Source organism: Limanda limanda, chromosome 11 (genome assembly GCF_963576545.1).
Source record: "Limanda limanda chromosome 11, fLimLim1.1, whole genome shotgun sequence".
Taxonomy (NCBI): domain Eukaryota; kingdom Metazoa; phylum Chordata; class Actinopteri; order Pleuronectiformes; family Pleuronectidae; genus Limanda; species Limanda limanda.
The window spans coordinates 12,039,745-12,058,648 of NC_083646.1; the positions used below are offsets into that span (position 1 = coordinate 12,039,745).

The following is an 18,904-nucleotide window of genomic DNA, read 5'->3' on the forward strand; positions in this document are numbered from 1 at the left end:
AAGTCGTCGCCATTTTATTAATCGTCTAAACAGCCCTCCCCCGTTCGCCTGTTGGGAACCACAACGAGATCCTGCGCCGTGTTCCCAGTTTGATCTCGTCCTCTGACCACATGAAAATGGCCACGCAGTTGCATTCCCGCACATCCAGGCAACCTCTCTCTCTGCTCTGGTAACCACACACACACACACACACGCACACGCACACACACACGCACAGCAAGCAGCGCGTCGTCCTGACACGTTAACAGCCTGTGCGCAATTACGCAAGCGGCACAATCTGAGCCATTACTACCGCGGGGAGGGAGCGACGTAACTTTCCCCGAGAGAAAAAGGAGAAGAAGAAGAAGAAGAAGTGGTAAAATAAAAAAAACACCAGCAGCGCCAGTGTAACCAGTCCGCCACCTAGCTGCAGAGACTGGATGATTATGAAAACACCCGCGCACAGCGTGCTGCACGGCGGGCTCCTCCGGGCTCCGATGGCACCGACACTCGGCGAGAGGAGGTGTTCGACCCTCCGCTGGCCTCAAGTGCGCGATCAGAGCCACGTCTAATGCACCAGGAGCTGAAGAAGAAGAATAAGGAGAAGAAGAAGAGGAGAGGAGGAAGAGGAGGAGAGGAGAGCAGGACAGCAACACCTTCGCCTCCTCCTGCCTCCACGCAGTTGGCTCCGGGACGCGCTCTCGGGTAAGTAGCCTACGTAGCCTTATCACGGATTGTCATGGCAGTGCGTGTGAGAGTGCGCGTCAGTGTGTGCAGGCCCGACATCAACACAACCACACCACCGGAGGTTACGGGGATATTTTGTTTGTGTGAGTGAGTGTGTGTGTGTGTGTATGTGCATCCGCTTTGCGCTAATTTTATCCCTTGTTGCTGAGTGTATGTGTACCCCCCCCCCCCTCCTCGGTTCTCCGTGCACGGTGATATTTCTTATTTCAATGTTGCTGACACCAGCAGAAGAGCCAGCAGAGGACAGGCGGATAGAAGAGAAGGAGGAGGGGGGGGGGGGCAGAGGTGTCTCGGGACTGATCCACAACACAAACCCTGCAAGAGCAAGCACATTTTCATGCTACGTACACCGCCCCCCCCTCCTAATCCACTTCGATGTTGAGTTTCAACGTGCAAGTGTGTGTGTGTGTGTGTGTGTGTGTGTGTGTGCGTATGTTTGAAGAAGATCGGATGTGCGATGTGTTGAGGTAAAGGAGCGACGACAACAACAACACGTGCATGTGTGTGTCATTTGTAAGTGCGACAGCAGAGTGGTTTCCAGCGGGTGCGCAAAGTCATCCTGGAGAAGGGAGCTCATGTGGACGTGCCCAGTAAAACCAGTGCGAGGCTACTCCAGAGTGGTTAACACCCCCCCACTGCTGCCCGTACTGTATCTACAGTAGCAACATCAGTCAGCCTACGCAGCTGCGACCTGGGTACACAATGTACGACCCACACACTTTTAATACACCCCAACTAATGTGGGTGTGTGTCTGCATCCATGTGTGGGTGTGTGTGTGGTTCAGGTATTGCTCCTGCTCTGGGGACCTTTACCTGTTTACTCAGTCAAAATACGGGGACTTGTCTTCCTTATGGGGACATAAAATAAAAGTCCACATAACGCAAATCAATAAATTGAAAAGTTAAGACATGATTTAGGTTAGGTTTGGGTGTAGTTTAGAGTCAGGGTAAAGGTAAGGGTTTAGGGTAAGGCAAGTAGTAACTATGGTTAAGACTATTCTAGTGTTCAGGTTGGTTAAGGGGACCATACATTCAAACACCTGCAGGTGTTGAGAAGGCACAGATTTATATATTTGTCTATCTGTTACATGAAAAACATCAGAGGTTAGGGGACACAGTTAGTGGTAGAGGGCAAGGAAAGGTGTTAAGGTTATGGTTAGGAGACAGGGAAGGGGTTAAGGTCAGTGTTAGGGAATGTGGCAGGGGGTTAAGGTTAGGTTAAGGGACAGGGCAGGGGATAGGATATGGAAATAAAACAAACAGAAAGGAGGTAAGTGAGTTAATAGGTTTGTATGCAGACCAAGTTAGTTGGGATTAGAGTACTGGTTAGGATTAGGTATGCATGTTGGGTTTGGATTAGGGAGAGGCAAGTAGTAGCCTGATTACAGCTGAGGTTAGAGTCAGTCTCCAGCAAATGACTTGAGACTTGTCTTCCTCATGGGGACAAAAATCAAGTACCCATAATAACGTAATCGTTAAATTTCAAGGTGAGGTGTGTGTGTGTGTGTGTGAGGAGGAGGAGGGAGACTGAAGTGAAAACATCCCTGAACATATGGAGCATCACCCTCTGTGAGAGGCTTCATGGTTCAGATGTGAGATGCCAACACAGCAACCGGATTTCCAGGGGGCAGCGCGGCCACGCTCCTGCTGTTGTCAGGCAGATGACAATGGTGCTGTAGTTATTGATGATAACACCGTCATGGGATGCTGATGATGGCTGGAAATATGGTGGGCCGTTATCATGATTTAATCGGCTCCTCGGCGCTGCCAAGGAGCCCACACGGACTACAGTGTCAAGTCCACCCATCATCCTGTCACTGGGAAAAGCTTCTGGTCTAATGTTAGAATAATTCTGAGTTATGTTTGAGAGGTATAGCTGTGTGGAGAGTATAAAAAGCTATTAGTATGCACTTTGACTCACGTTGAATTGACTTGCCCTTTTAGGTTTGCAAACCTGCCACTCTACTCCTGTTTTTATAGTCCCTTTGCACAATTTGATCATAACTCGTTTGACTCCAGATTTCTCCTGATTGCCCGGATTCCTCCTCAGTTTGCACCTCTTCATTCAGGTCAGGATTCTGGAGTAGAGGTCATGATTAAAAGTGGCTGCTGTGATTTAAGAGGACCGCTGTCCATCTCTGTGCTCATTTTCATTTCACTGTGAGGAGGAGGTTTGGCCTTGGAAATGCTTTCCAATACGGTTGCATAACAGCAAGTTATTGGAACAGATGTTGATTTGAGCTCAGCGGGATTCAAGGAAAAGAGGTTTGGGTGTGGGGGGGGACCGGGAGGCGCGAGAGATAGCCCACTGAGCTCTTGAATGAAAATATTATCCGAGATGCAGTTGTAGGTTTCAGGGGGCAGTTCGACGTGTTGAGAGACGGATGAGCTATTTCATAAGAGGCTCTCAGGAGCAATTTGCAGGAATGCTTGGCAGGGTGTGTTTGATTAGAAAACGGACGAGTGTCTTTCTTAATGAGAGAGAATAATGAAGGAAGCATGACAGAAGATGCTGCTTCCATATCCCCGACACGTTGGGTCGAAAACCGTATTGAACATGGTGAGAGTGAGAGTGAAAGTTTTCCTGGTGAGGAGAATGTTATTGTAGGGTGTGTTGCTCTGCTGTAATGTCACATTAAAAGTCCATTTACAATGGGGTCAATGAAAAGCTTACTTGACTTAGAGGAAGCAATGGGAGGAGGAGGAATTTGCACTCCTTTCCAAAAATAAGTTTTACCCTTTCCTACGGATTTGTGTTACCACTACTGAAAAAGGGGGAGGAGGGGAACGGTCAGACCGTGAATAGAGGGATTTAGGCAGGAGAGGAGAAAAAGGAACGACGCGGAGGAGGAAATATGGTTCTGATTAACATGGATACAGCGCATGAGTTGACCATTTTACTGTGTGGTCTACAGGGAGAGAGCGAGGGGAGAGTGGATGGGACTAATAGAGAATGCATGCAAACGCTTTCTGCCAAACATGAAGAGGGGAGTTTCGGAGAGAAAAGACAGTACAGCAGAGGGAAGGGTGGGAGGAGAAGTGCTGGTGGGAGTAGCTGAGAACAGAAGGCGCAAAGACAGCGGGGAGAGGAGGGGAGGAGACTGGATCAAGTGTTTGAATTAGTCGGGAGCTGATTGATTGATATATTGATTTGAGAAAGAGGACGCAGGGTGTAAAGGTTGGGACATAAGTAAAAGCGCGGAGGATTAACAAGCGTTTGCTGTCGTTCAGAGTTGCCGTTGTCTGTGGATTATTGGAGAAAACTATCTGACGGTGATTCTGAAAGAATGTGAGTAGGTCTTTCTTTCCCGTTAGTGCCGACGTTCTGGGAAACGGCAGCGTTGATTGGTCCCCTGGGTTTTCTGTATGATGAGATCATCTCTGTGGACACACACTTCACCACCTCTCTACAGCTGCCTGCAGGAAGGGGACTTTCCCCTCGGTTCCCGTACTTCTGCTATTCTGCATCTGAGCTCACTGAAATGACTAATCACTGCCCTCTCTATCTTTCTGTTTCTGTCTGTCCATTCTCTCTCTTTCTCTCGCTCTCTCTCTCTCTTCTCTCTCTCGCTCTCTCTGCCTCAACCTTACTCCCTCTCAGTTGGAGCCGAAAAGAGAAGAGAGAGAGACCTTGGCTGGACGAGGACACCCAACTGCGCCTGCTTTTTTAGGACATCCTTTTGGAAATCTCTTGATCTAGACCTGCATTTAGCCCATTGACCCTTGACCCCATCTACACCAACAAGTACATTTGAGTGTTATACTGGGCACCCCACTGCATCCTGCCTCTCCCCCCTGACTTCTCTGATGGACCAGAGAGTGAAGGGGGGAACCCCTCCATCCACAAACTCCAATCTGGACCCTACCTCTGCTCCTGAGGACTCTGAACAGGACCGTGTGGCAGAGAAAAAGAGAGGAAGAGGTGATGGGGAGAATGGAGATGTGGGGAAAAAGGAGGAGGAGAAAAAGGGAGCAGGAAGGAAGCGAGAAGGGGACAAGGGGGCAGTGCTGGAGTTGCTCATCGAGGGGCGCTGTGGAAGTGCAGGGCAGCAACAGCTCCAGATCTCTGGCAGAGAGACCAGCTGCCCTGAGGGGAATGTGCGACTCCGGATCGGGCTCCAGGCCAAACGCACCAAGAAGCCGCCCAAGATCTTGGAGAGCTACGTCTGCAAGCCCACCATCAGGACCTATCAGAGACAAAGCAGGGGGGGGCAGTCGAGGGTGGATGGTGAAGGGGGTGTGGGGCAACAGAGCAAAACCAGCTCTACCCCAGATGAGACAACCAGAGAGCAGCGCTCAAGCCTGGATGCTGTCCAGACCACATCCAAACAAACTGCATCTGCTTCTTCACCACAACTGGCCTCATCATTATCCTCGTCGTCATCATCATCATCTTCGTCATCGCAGCCACCGTCATTATCATCAACATTTGCTGCAGCTACCACCCCAGCCTCAGTCCCTGCCACTGCCAGCCAGGGGACAAAGTCTGCCAAACAGGTAAGCTAAGGACAAAGGCAATTTTCCTCACACACGCACACATTCCTTCATGTCAGCCTCCGATATCAAAAAAGTTATTAGTTATAATTAAGTTATAAATTTCAAGTAGGTAAAGTTGAAGGAGTTACAGGTAGTTTAGGCATTTAGATGTTATGGAACATATGTGCTTTGTTTAGTTTTTGGTAGATAACCATGGTGCAAATTGCCCTAACTATATGCTCAGTAATAATAAGGTCAAATGAGCTATTGTCTCAGTGCAGCACATTTAAATAAACACACCTATAAATAGGACAACAGCACAGCAACCACTTGGAGCTATTACAGACATTGGTCCATCAGTCCTTATGACAATCACCCGAGGGGAAGCTTATTGCTTTAGCTGCACAAACACCACTCAGACTGCAGCATACCAAAATTACAGGACAAGTATGAAATGTCAAGCCTTCTCATCTGTATTAGTGGCAATTTATAGCTACCAATAGCACAGCTTTCTCTCTCTCTTTTCGTCTCTGCCAGGCTCTCTATATCTGTCCCTCTCTTCTATTTTTACATCCCCTCTTTTCTCTACCTGCTCTCATTTATCTTTCACTCCCCCTTCTGTCCCTGTCCCACTCCCTTCCTCGCTGTTTCTCTGCCTTTGTATTTCTCCTTTCTGTGTCAGCCCCATTCCTGTTTCCATCACCTCACTCTCTCCTTCTCCACAGTTTGCCCTCTTTTCTCTGCCTGATTGAGTCATTTTGTTCTCACTCTCTTTTAATGGTCAGACAAAAACAAAAGTATTTCAGTTATTGTCTCTTCCCCATTGTCCTTCACTGTTGTCAACAGCAAACTAATGGATGTCACAGCCTTTGCTGTCTATGACAGAGATTGCATGTTTGCATTCCCCAGGTTCCTACCAAACTGGCCAATAAGACAGAGGTGAATTCAAATGGCTCATCTGAGAAAGTGAAGAAAGAGAAGCTTCCTACTGTCAATGGACAGCCTTTTCCTGCAGGACACAAACCCTGCTCACCCACAGCAGACCAGACAGCTTCAACTTCTCCTTCCACCACATGCATCCAGACACCTTCTGCATCGGAGGCCAGAAATGAAGGAAACGGCACCAAGAAACATAATGGTCTGGTACAGACAGCGAGACAGAAGGGACTATCAAATGGGAAATGCTGCGCCGACGTTCTTGGCACTTCCTTGTCATCAAGAATTAAAGTTGGAAAACACAGCAGTTCTTCCTCTGTTTCTTCCATGGACTCTACGACAAGACCTCCAGTTTCCACAAGCTCCCATAAAGAACTTAGCCTTTCTAACAAGAGTAGGCCAGACTCTCCCTCAGTCACCTCGAAACCACAGTCCTCCCCCGCTGCGGAGCTCTCCTCTTCCAAAACCCAAGATCAGAATGTCTCTCTACAGACATCACTAGAGAAAAAGAGAGAGAAAGAGAAGAAATCAAGGAAAGACAAACGGAAAGACAAAAAATCCAAGCGCGATAGGTTGTTAGCTGAAAGAGCGAAGACTGAGAGCGGAAAGGAGGAGGGCAAGAAGAAGAAAAAGGAGAAAGGGAAAGAGGGAAAATCAAGGCATGGTAAAGAAAAAGTTGAAAGACTTAGGAGGGATGATATGTGGTCAGATGAACTAAAGACTGAAAGAGCAAGGGGTGAGAAAAAGAGGGATAAGCTCAGCCCAGAGAGACAAAGAGCAGAAGACAATAATCCAAAATGTGGTGTAACAGTTGATAAAGTAGTGAATCCAAGCAGAGCAGAGGAGAAAGACAAGACAGATGACAGTTGTAAGTCAGTTAAACAAGCTGAGCCCGTAGCAACAACAGGTGACGCAAGTAAATCAAAAGAACAAGAAAGACATTCAGTAGTGCCTCCAAGCCACCCCTCTTCCTCGGCTCCTCCCTCTCTGCCCACCCCCTCTACCCGTGCCCCCATTTCTCCCCCTTCTTTCCCCCAAGAGCAAGACAGCCGACCACTCAAGAAACGGAAGGCTAGACGGCCCAGCTGGACCAAGCTGGTGCACCGAGCACAGAGGGCAGAAAGTTATGAAGCCGCCTCAGATTCCCAACATAATCCTTCACTAAATATCTCCCAGAACCCCAAGACATCCCTTCCTGCCAAGACTATTTTCCAACCGACCGATGACTCCCATCCAACGTCTTTCTCCTTAAGCAGCAGCTCCTCCCCTCTCTCTTCTGCAACCAAACCTCCATCCCCAAAGCACCCAATTTTAGATCCTAGCCCCCCTGCATCCAGATGCCCCATAACTCCTGCCCGAAAAAGAGGCCGCCCTAAATCCCATAGCTCTAGTTTAGATGAGCATCCCCCTAGACTTTCTGTGAAAGCTATCCCAGCAGAGGAGCCTCTTCTGGGGTGTAACGGAGTTCAGAAAGCCCCTCTACCGGAGCCAAGTCCAATACTGCAGTGTGCCGCTAAGTCTCAATCCAGCCCCAAGAAGCGTGGCCGTCCTCCCAAACGACCCCTCCCCGAGGAACACAATGGAGATGCACTGAATCCCACTGATGATACAGTCGGGAGTAAAGATTTTCATGCTGCTGATAAGGGGAACAGAAAGCTAAAAATCAGGAGGCTCATTAATGAGATGAAGAAAAGAAAGAAGAGGAGACTTCACAAGGTGATGCTGTCTGGGTACGTTGGAAAGGAGGCAAGGGGAGTAGAGGCAGTAGATGGCGAGACCTCTCTGAGAACGTGTAAATCAATAGAGGCTACAACAGTACACACGTTCTCAGCCCTGTCCTCCTCCTTTGGGAGCAAGCTGGGCCCTCAGATCAATGTGAGCAAGAGAGGGACCATCTACATGGGCAAGAGACGAGGACGCAAGCCTAAAGTCCAGACAGCTACCCTGAATTCCAACTCCCAGAGCTCCACTCAGTCGAGTCTGTTTACCAATCCTCCTGAAACATCTCTCTTCTCGTCTAACCAGCCCCAGCCTCCTGCTTCTCACCCCTTTCCTTCCCCATCTCTTACCCACTCCAGTGGGGCCCAGAGTCCCTACAGTGAGGGCAGCCTGGCCGAACCAACGTCTTCCCTACTATTTTCTCACCCCTTCTCCCTCCCTTCCCCATCATCATCCTGTACCTCCCCGCGTCCTCTCTCCTCCTCTTCCCTCTCTCCCTTTGTAAAGAAGAGTTGTCCATGTCAGGGAAGGCTTCACTTCCCCTTTCACCAGTCTACATGTAAGCTCTCCTGTCCCATCCCGCCACTGCATCACACACCTGGCTCCCCTGGCCACCTCAAAGACGCCACCCCCTCCCCCAGGAGTGAATCACACAGCGAAGAGACACTGCCTAGCGACAGCGGAATCGGAATGGATAACAACAGTGTTTCAGAGCGAGGGGAGGTGAGGGGAGCTCGAGGCATTCTCAGGTTGGGGTCAGGCATGATGCTTGGGGGTCAAAGACATCCCTCCTCTCTTGTGGACCGTCCTTCTCCTGTCTCCTCACCCCCCTCTCATATCCCCAGACACACAAACTCAATCAGCAACTCAAGTAATGTAGAGCGGCACAGAGACAGACACCGGCACAGGCGGAGAGACTACGACTGTTCCTCTTCCTGTACGTGCTTGTGCCCCTGCCCAGGACACAATAAGTGCAGTCATTCAGACTATTACCCTTGCCTTGGGCACAATGCACTGAAGAGACAGAAAAATAAACACAAAAAGAAGCACCAGCAGCTGCACATGCAGGATCCAGAGTTTCTGGCCGAACTCGAAGACCTGATCGGTCAATTCAGTGAGGTCCACATCGGGAAGCGAAGTTGGGTGAGGACAGGTCTGGGACAGGGCTTTGATGGGAGTGGGACTTCTGCAGGAGGACGGCGCCATCACCCCTCCTCCCATCCTCTCCGCTCCAACATCTTCAGGATCAATCTGAATGGTTTCTACTCTCCTCACCCTTCGTCTTACGCTTCTAATCCCTCCTTCTCCCCCCAGCCGTTCTACCCCTGCCAGCAGGTGCATTGCAACAGGAAGCCTGATCGCAGGCAGTGTGGCTGCCCCTCAAAGTTCCAGGAGACCATTGAAAACATGGGCTTTTACGGCGGCTATCCCCCGGCCACAACACTTTACCACCACCTCCCTAGCTCCTACCCGCTTCCCTCTCCTCACCAGTATGCCACCCATCAGCCCCACCATGCCCACTTCCTCCTCAACCCCGCCAGATTCCACAGGCGCAGGAGCAGGTTGCTGAGAGAAGGAGCATTAGGAGGAGAGGTTGAAGGGGATTTAGGAGGAGGAGGCAGTGGAGGAAGCCCACATCTCAGCTCAGGGTTCGCACCCAGCCTTTCGTGTGGCTGTGGGAGGAGTGATCACAAACACAAACATAAACATCGTCACCGGCACTGCGAGCGAGACATGGATGATGAAGAGGAGTTACACGGGGCGGAGGAGGAAGACAGCATGGATCGAGAGGCCAGTTCCAAGTCCAGGTCTGGGTTCATTTTGGGGCAAGGAGACGTAGGAAGGAAAGGGACACGAGGAATGGGGAGCATGCTTTCCAAAGAATCCCCTTGGTCGTGTGAGAATGGAAATGATTCCTTCTCCTCTGCTGCTGCCGCCACATCATCATCGTCGTCTTCCTCAGCTGAGAGGTACAAACACATGTCTTTCACCTCACTGGGGCTGGGTTCCTCTCACCTGTCTTCGTTCGGGGGAGGCTGGGGCGGCCTGGGTCAGAGCTGGATGAAATTCGGCAGCCTGGGAGGGCCAGGATTCGGAAACTCAAACCCCAGCTGGAGGGGCTTCACCGCGGAGCAACGCACAGGCAGGCTGATCGCATCAGACGGAGAGGACGACGATGGTGAGGACTTTGAAGAGTCACACCTGTACAGGACGCCCCCTTCCCCACCGCACACCAACCTGTTCACATCTGCTGCCATGGCAACAGGAGGCAGGGGCCCCAGGAGTGGATTGGCCAGCAGGAATTCAGGAAGTGAAGAGAGGTCATGGAGGAGAGACGAGCCAGCTTGGAGGGAGAGGAGAGAATCAGGTGAGGATGCATGAATGACTCAATCTATAAAACCTCAAAAAACCTCAAAATTTGGTTATTCTAGCAGTAGTGCTAAATTTGTTGCTTACACTTGGATGTAGAAGCACTGTTTCGAACTTCAGTAGATGGAGACTGTGATGAATGCTTCATCAGTGGCACAGTTGTATTCGCTGATTTTTTTTAACTCCAGAAAATATGAATATTCTGAAAACTGGCAGTCATTTAGATGATGTGGGGGATCTGACATCAACTGTGCCTACCATTGAAATACAACAATAGCAACAAAATTGTGACAGCTAGTCGAGTAAATAAGTTTTATGCCAAGAGTCTTTTTACAGCGGCTCAGCATGACAGATTTTTATATTTGCACTGAAACGAGTGTGTGGCACCAGGAGTTTACCCGATATAGAGACAGCATGGCTTTTTCTCAGGTGTTGTGGACATCAAAGCCTTGGAGGCTGTCTGAGGAAATCAGACTTTTTATAGTCAATTTCAGACTCCTTCTGCTGTGCAGGGGACGTGCCTGACACAAATGCAACCACTCAGCAACTACTCTCTGCCGGAATTTTGATAAAGTGTTAGAGCAGGAGGGAGGAACATCTCGATGGGAATCTGCCAGAAAATCTTTGAAATCTTCCCCCGGTCTGCAGCAAACCGCACACTGTTGCAGCCCCGGGCTACCCAGTGAACACAGTCATTAGTTAACCACCAAATTGGCTATTTAAAGACTGGCCTATCCCTCACTGCCGGCCAACAGCAGCCTATTTGACTTGGAAAAATCCAATAAGGCGCGATTGGTCAGTCTTGTCAGGGACTGTGGAAAATTGAAGGAAAAGATGAATGACCTCAGGAGTGATTGATGAAGGAAAAGCACGGGGGGGTCAGAGCTAGGGCAAAGAGAGCTTGTGAGGGAAGTGTGTTGTTTTTGTGGAATTCATGTGACATCAGTTCATCATCTAACCAAACACACATGTTTTCAAGTACAGCGTGCTAGCATGGGCACATTCACACACACTTTTTCAATCTCTCTCTCTGTCTGCTCAGCACTTTGAGATTGTTTGCCACATTAACTGAAATCGGCAAAAACTATTTGTGTGCAGGAGTGCATACGTGTGCATGCCCATGGTGAAAAGTATACATGCAGTACAGGGAAGGGGTCCATTCGTCTTTGTTTGTGTGTGTGTGTGTGTGTGTGTGCAGATAGATCACTTCTTAATGCATTTCCCAGAAGTGATCTGGTCAGAGGAAATGTTGTGACTCACCTAATCTGTGGCCCGTCCACATGACTCAGCGCAGACTGGCTTCACCTCACACCTCCTGCTGCCTCAATCACTGATCCACATCTGTCTCATTTCCTCTCCGCCACTTACACCCCACCCTCCCCTCCTGCCTCACCCCCTCCCTCCCGCTTTCTGTTTATTTCAATGACGGCAGGTTTACAAGGTGACTCCAGAAGCCGGGGGCAGCAGAAAAGTGTGCCAACGCCAGACAGCGTGGCGGTGAAAAACAAAAGAAGGCCAGGACGGCCCAGGAAGCACCCACTGCCCTTCACTGCATCCTCCCCCGCACAACTATCCGCGGCTCCCTCCATGTCATCACTCGACCTCTCGCCAGGACCCAACCACAACAGAGATGGACCAGGAGTTGGAGGGAGGAAAGAGGAGCGGGTGCCAGAGAGGGATCGAGGAGGCGACACGGTGCAGCAGGTGACAGAGTCAGAGCTGCAGGCTCGGAGGAAGAGAGGGCGGAAGAGAAAACACGGTGACTCTCCCTGTCATCAGAGGTAAACGCTCACAACTGCATCAAAGGGGAACCTGAGCTGGTTGATTAGAAAATTCAATACAACCACTCACTATCACGATATTAACCTATTGTTTTCAGCACTGTGTGCTAAACCAGTGCCTTTTCTTTCTTTCTCTTTTTCCTCTCTATCATTCTATCTCTCTCTCTTCATGCTTTCCTTTTAGTGTCACTGTGGATAATCCCGAGTGTGACGCCCTCCCTGAATGTTTCGAACAAGCGGATGTGGACAAGGCTCCGTCCCAGCCGGTAACCATCCAAAGAGAGGAGAGAGCTGATAGTCCTCCCAGGAAAAGGTTTCTGAGGGCGGGTCTTTACTCTGATGATAATAAAACTACAGAGTGAGTTGTAGCAGATTTCATAAACAAGCTTTTCTAATGATTTTAACATTGTCAGGTTTTTCTGTTTAATAATTTGTTTGGTATGCCTCTCTCAGACCCCCCTCTCAAGCCCAGCAGATTTGCAGAGAGAGTTTGGAGTACACACCTGGGGAGAAGGAGTACACACTGTTACCTGCTCCCATGCATGTCGGTAAGTAGAGAAGAAAAATGCAAACACTGCTGTACTTTGTCGCAGCTGTGATCGTCCACCTAAACTCCCTCTGCGTCCTCAAGGGAAGTACCTGAGGCTGAAGCGGATTCATTTCCAGCTACCCTACGATGTAATGTGGCTGTGGCAGAACAACCAGGTATACGGCACCACATCGCACAGAGGACAGAGTTAAAAGTAGATTTTTGGAGTGTAATAGGTACACAGGGATGTAATTCTTATTTGGTTACAGCTTCCCAGCCAGCCTGCTGTCCCGCTGAAGAGGAAGCGGCGTTACTGTGAGTCCTGATTATTACCTCTGCCTCTTTTGTGCAGATACAAATAAAAATCTGCAATCAGTGGTTTCAAAAGAGGCGGGCCATTTTAGTTTGATGTGTTATCGTCAGGTTTGGTTTGATGGGTTTGATCAATTCTCTCATATTCTTTCTTTCTCTCTTTCTCTTTCCCTCAGGCCGACTGAAGGAGAGATCTCTATCCTCTCACCTGACTGCGGTAAGTCCATGAGGAGAAATGTCCAAGAGTGACACTTCAAAAGTTTGTTCTGTAAATCTCACACATTTGCTTTTTCTTGTACAGGATGAGAACTCCAGTGACATTACCAGCCTGTTCCCTCATCTCAACATGGAACCTATGACCAGCACCGACAGGTATGGAGAGAAACGCAGCGACTCACATTTCAGGATAAAACTACTTGATGTCAGCGTTGACGGCTAATTTCTCTCCCTGTCTGTCTGGCCAGGAGCTTTGTGGTGAAACATCACGTGTTCCTTGTGAGGAACTGGGAGCTCGTGAGAGACAGACAGACCCGACTGAGGATAGAGAGGGAGAGGGAGAGAGATGCAGAGGGGAAGGAGAGGGACTCTCGGCATCTGTCCTGCGACGGAGCCAGTGGGGACGACAGCCACATCAAGTCAGGTCCATGAAGCAAGTGTGTGTGTTAGTTTTTGTTTCTGTAGGTGTTCGTGTATGCATACGCGGTTCTTCTCTATACATTTCCATACTGGTCATGTGTATGGACTCCCTTTTGTGTCCTGTGCTTGTGTCTTTAACTTTGTGTGTGTGTTTGTGTGCGTGCGTGTGTGTTCTGCTCACAGCTCGTCATCCTCATGTTTGGCTTGTCTCTCCATATCACAGTCAGCAGCTCAAACTAAGCAGTTTTCCAACCACAGAATTTCAGCCTGCAGAAATGTTTCCCCATTTCTGTCATCCCCTCCTGGTATCCCAAAACCCAGCAGGCATCAACTTTCCCCATTAGCAGTGAAACCACACAGTTTCCACCAAAGCCTCCCCGACTGATTGCGGATAAGAATCGAGGGGGAAATAAGTACATTAGCATAATTATAGATCAGTTGAAAAAAAAGATGATGTGCACTTTTCTCTCCTGACTCTACTAACATACAGTCCGCTGTTTGACCTCTGACCCTCAGATCAGCCAGTGGGGGGGGAGGTGACGGATATCAGCAGTGACCCTCTGCATCAGAGAGAGGACACCTCCAGCTCGCTCACTGCCTGCCCCTTTGTGAGTCAACAATAAATGAAAAAAAATACGTAATTCCTTTTTGTGAATGCAAATCTCCAAGACGATAAAAATCTGTTTTTGCCCACCACAGCCCCACAAAACCCAGAACAGACCAGAGAGGGAGGAGGAGGGACGGAAGGAGAGTCTAGGGGAGGAAGAGGTCTGCAGCAGAGAACAGAGAAGGAGACGGCTCAACGATTTACTTTTGACCCTGCAGCATTCATAAGCTAACGGAGGCCGGTGAGCAGAGCAACACATGCAGGAAGAGGACTCTGAGATGTATATGCATCGTTTTGTTGACAGTATCTTGCCTTTATGCAGGTGGGACCACTCTGCAAGGGGGACCAGGCCCACCACCGGACAGACAGACACCAAACTGATGTCACAGCACTACTATCAACAGTGGTAGTGCCGCAGAGGAAAAGCAAGAAAGGAAGAAGAGAGCCGGTGAATCACAGAGGCTGAAAAATGCAAGAAAGACAAATCGCACACGAACAGATGAGTGTGTTGAACCCAGCGCTCTGAAGGGCATCACACCAAGGATGAAACCATGGCAACGCATCTTTTGTCCAAGCGGCAAGGGATGAGAGAAGCTGAGAGAGAGACTGTCCCGGATGGAGAGAGAGAGAGAGAGAAACAGACCAGCTGAGATGAATTTGCACTAGTGCTGGATGAACAAGCACACTAAAGATTGTATGTACGCTGAGTGGACACACTATAAATGCACACACACATACATTTTGACTGCTCTTACTTCAGCACCTTAAGCAAACTGGGAGAGAGAGACATTTGCTCACTGATTGAAAGTGGACGTATGTAAAGTACTCCGAATTGCGGCGAGACAAGGAGCTCACAAACTGCCCCGGGGGGAACTCAAATGTAGCCTGGGCACCTAAGTAGGTCAAAATTGAACCCTCGTTTTTGCTTGTTAGGCTTTCAAAGTCACATTGCACCTTTGGGGAAACTACACGAGGAGAAATCAAGCCAGTTAAAAATCTGTTGAGGCAGTGTTAAGGTTTTTTTTTTTCTTCACTTTACCGAGACAGTGTCTGCTATGTACCAGTGAATAGGCAGGGGAGGGGGGGGGGCGGGCTTAGCGATAGGAATTTTGGCATCGCCGCTAGAGAATTTCTAATGAGGTTTTAAGAAAGAAGTTATTTTTGAAAAAAAAAAAAAAAAAAGAGAGAGCGAGAAGGCAGCTTGAGAACTGTCTGCAGCAGAAATGGACAAAATATATTCATGATAGGAATGTTTATTGTTATTGACTATTTTCAGTATTGCTTCCTGGGTAAGGGAGGGAGGGAGGGAGGGAGAGGGTTGACAAAAGAGTAACAAAAAAAAGTGTGTCTGTTTACTTCAGACTGCCTTTGAGAATGTTTCGCTCTTTGCTCCAGAGCATTGACAATCAGAATGTGCTCGGAGGCTGAGGAAGAGAAAGACGAGAGGGGAAAGGGAATAAAAAACGGATTCGCCCCCAAAATGCTCTGTAGAAGTGCCATGTTGTCTTGTGTATGTACCTAAGTGAACTCATGCAGTCTTTAAAAGCAATATCTCTTCTGATAAGAACTATGTAAGGACTTCCTTTGTTATGTTTCTTTTTTAAGTTGTGAATATTTGAGGTTTGACTTTTCTGTACAGATGCGCCGTAGATTGTGCTCATCTTAGAAGCGTCGGGCCGAGTAACCATAAGCGTTTAGTTTCATGTGAATGTACATAGAGAGAGACCTGTTTTCCTTCTATCTGCAGTAGCGTGTAAAATTAGTATTATACCTGACAATACTATCTGGATTATACATAAAGGTTATAATCACATCTATCATTTACTAAGATGTTTTTAAAGCAGATATACAGCTGACCAATATATCAGACATTTCTCCTTAAAATTGACTATGATTGTATATGATTTTTTTGTAGAACTACATAATTTCTTTTTCTTTAGCCGAGCATACTCCTTTTTTTTAATTGGTCAGACAATCAGTGACAGTGAATTAGTTTTTCCAGTGTTACATTTTTCGCTCTCTTTTCTGTAGTGCGGCTTCTAGTTATAAGCCAAGAAAGTGCAATTTCTTTGACTGTTTACATACCGTATGTATATTTTTCCTCTTTCCTTTTTTTAACTAAGAGCACTACGTTATTGCCAGTGGATGATTAACTTTATAGCAAAGGTACACACATACAGAGTTATTTATCTAGTTTGCATGACATGTAACCTTTGCCTGTTGCCTCCGATAACATGCATCTTAAAACAAAACATCAACAACAGTTATAACTCAACGCCATAGAATGTCAGCTCAGATGTTTCGCCTCTATATCCATAATAATAAAAGCATTTTATGTCGACTAGTACTAAACCCTGCAGAGTCTGAGTGTGTCAGTTATCAAAACCTCCTTCCTGTTATGTGTGTGTGTGTTTGTGGTTATGCTGCAGTGATGTTAATCAGCTTTAGCTAACAGTGCTATCTAGTGGTGTCAGATTGTATATCTCACCCCGTGTTGTCCTCCATAATGACCCACAATGGAGGACACTGTCAAAAGAACCCTGTTACAAGATGGGGGAGGGCTGCAGCTCGCCCTAGGAGATTTATTCAACTCGTTCTGCCCTTCACAACGGCCGAGGGCGTCCTGGGATGTTGTATCCAGGCAAAGACGTGACGGGGAATCTCTTGGAAGTTAAAGCGTAAACAGGACGCAGTGTTTATTTAGGTATTAACAGTGAGAGCTCCATTGTGACTCTTCATTTCCTTTGCAGTCCGACGAACGCAGGTAGCTTCCTGTCACATTTCAGTCAACAGCACATATAGGATGTGTGATTTCCTCTACATTACTTAACACATAAACTACCGATTTAATAAAACGTTTACGATGCAAAAACACGACTCAAACTGCTGAACATGTTCGGTTTATACTGATCATTTTATTTGGTGTATTTACAAACAAGCACATGCAGGAGGTGGACAGTGACTGACACTAGGGGGGCACTCAACTAAATGCAATAGTAGGATACTTGGGGGATGTCTACAGGCTACATGACACCAGTGAGAGCAAGAGAGGAGAGGAGGGAGAGAGGGGGGGGAACAGTACACTTAAACAGACACACACACACACGAGTGAAAGTGCAGGATGTGCAGACACTCATCCCTGCTTTCACTGCCTCACACGCTGCCAGGTACACACTCACATACACACACACACACACACAGAACCCAGATAGATAGAGAGACACTAGATGGGTCAGATGGAGAGCTATCCCTTTCAAACAAACCTCAAGATCAATAAGTAGCACATCCAATAAATTAACGATTTTCAAAATAAATGCCTTTAGAATATAATTTCACTTTTGGAACAAATATCCACCATACAAAAAATGTATTAACACAACATCATGAGTCAATGTGTGAAATGATGTTTCATATATATCTATCTGGACATTTTTTCTTGTAAACATCTATGAAATATCCATTTGATGGCATCTGATTTTGATGATCAGTTACAAGTTATGAGCACTGGTTTAATTTAATGCTACTGGACTGTTGCCGTAGTGACAGTAATCTCATGCTACATGGCAGTGACACAATAAGATGAGGAAACTTTGAAGGACTGAATTTTTCCCTGATTAATTGCATTGAAACTTTGCTGCTGAATTAAACTTAGGTCCTTTATTTTTTGTATTTTTTAGAGCAGAGTCTTATTTGAACTTTGAACTATTACTTTAGAATTTAAATGCATGAGAGCATTAAATTATAATCTTGACTTTGTAAAAAAGTGTTTTTGTTGTACATTTAACCCTATGCATAGTCATAAATACAGAATCTAGAGAAGAACGAATAAATATGACACAAAGCAACATATTTCAACGTCAGAATCAACAAAGCACTTCCACCACTTGTACTACCACTATCATTAATATCAATGATTATGATCAGCAAACATGGCAGGAATTACGTTAAATACAAAGAGCTGAGGTACGAGGTGAAGTCCAGTCACCAAACCCGCAGACTTTACAGTAGCAGGTAAAAGTTATAATTGAATGGATTCCCTCATAAGTTTTAAGTTAAGATAGTGTTGAACGAGAGCTGAGCACAGTTTTGTGAGAGGCTTTCCCTTTGACCCACGTCGGCCCGGTGAGGTTTTGGACGAGTGGAGAGAAAAGCTACAGATTGCTGTTGTCAGATATTCTTCTATGGCTGAGTGGGACATGTGGGTATTTTCTGGCATTAATTCAAAGCATTAATGGCACAATACAATGCATACAGGTATGAATAATACTATATGTCTAATTATTTGATAAATATGACGACAAGACGATGGAAGTACACAAGAGGGAAGATGTTGGATTTCATACCTAATACACACACACACACACACACCGTTCTTTTTGCATGTATGACAACCACCTGATGTATGTGAGAAGATGTAGATGTAAAGACAAAGAAATAATCCTTCCATTATTACTCATCCACTTCTTCTCAAGCTGCTGCTCGTCTTTCACCGCCTGCTTCTTCCTCTTCTTCGATCTTTCTATCTATCTTGGTAATAATCTCAATATATATACCTATATATATATTTATATTTATATATTTTATGTATATTTTACAGTCAAATATAGAAGCAGAAACATGTCAAACACACATGAACCAGGCGATAAAGGTGAGAGGTCAATAGGGGTGAAAGGTCAATAGAGCACAGATGTACACAGCTACAATTCACAACATTACTACGCAGTATGCAACGGGGGCTAAGGTCCAGTACTCTGACATGCTTCCTCCACTCGACAACCCGCGGACCACCACTCTCATCTGCTGACGGATAGA

The 18,904-nt window shown here is 47.2% G+C and overlaps 1 protein-coding gene across 4 annotated transcripts; it reads left to right on the plus strand.

Annotated features, from left to right (window-relative positions):
- Positions 1–287: 287 nt before the first annotated feature.
- LOC133013459 (histone-lysine N-methyltransferase ASH1L-like) lies at positions 288–15,382 on the plus strand. 4 transcript variants are annotated; one of them, XM_061080407.1, is made up of 14 exons: positions 288–684; positions 4,328–5,223; positions 6,112–10,225; positions 11,660–12,008; positions 12,193–12,366; positions 12,462–12,556; positions 12,640–12,713; positions 12,807–12,852; positions 13,026–13,066; positions 13,151–13,221; positions 13,314–13,489; positions 14,002–14,093; positions 14,185–14,333; positions 14,415–15,382. In XM_061080407.1, the coding sequence occupies exons 2-13, from the start codon at positions 4,534–4,536 to the stop codon at positions 14,317–14,319; spliced, it is 6,057 nt and encodes a 2,018-aa protein (XP_060936390.1). In that variant the 5' UTR covers positions 288–684; positions 4,328–4,533; the 3' UTR covers positions 14,320–14,333; positions 14,415–15,382. The 4 variants fall into 4 exon arrangements, 3 of the variants coding, with proteins under 3 accessions (XP_060936390.1, XP_060936391.1, XP_060936392.1); XR_009681417.1 differs by lacking the exons at positions 14,185–14,333; positions 14,415–15,382 and having other exon boundaries at positions 13,314–13,898; positions 14,002–14,061; XM_061080408.1 differs by lacking the exons at positions 14,185–14,333; positions 14,415–15,382 and having other exon boundaries at positions 13,314–13,502; positions 14,002–14,063.
- The last annotated feature ends 3,522 nt before the right edge of the window (positions 15,383–18,904 follow it).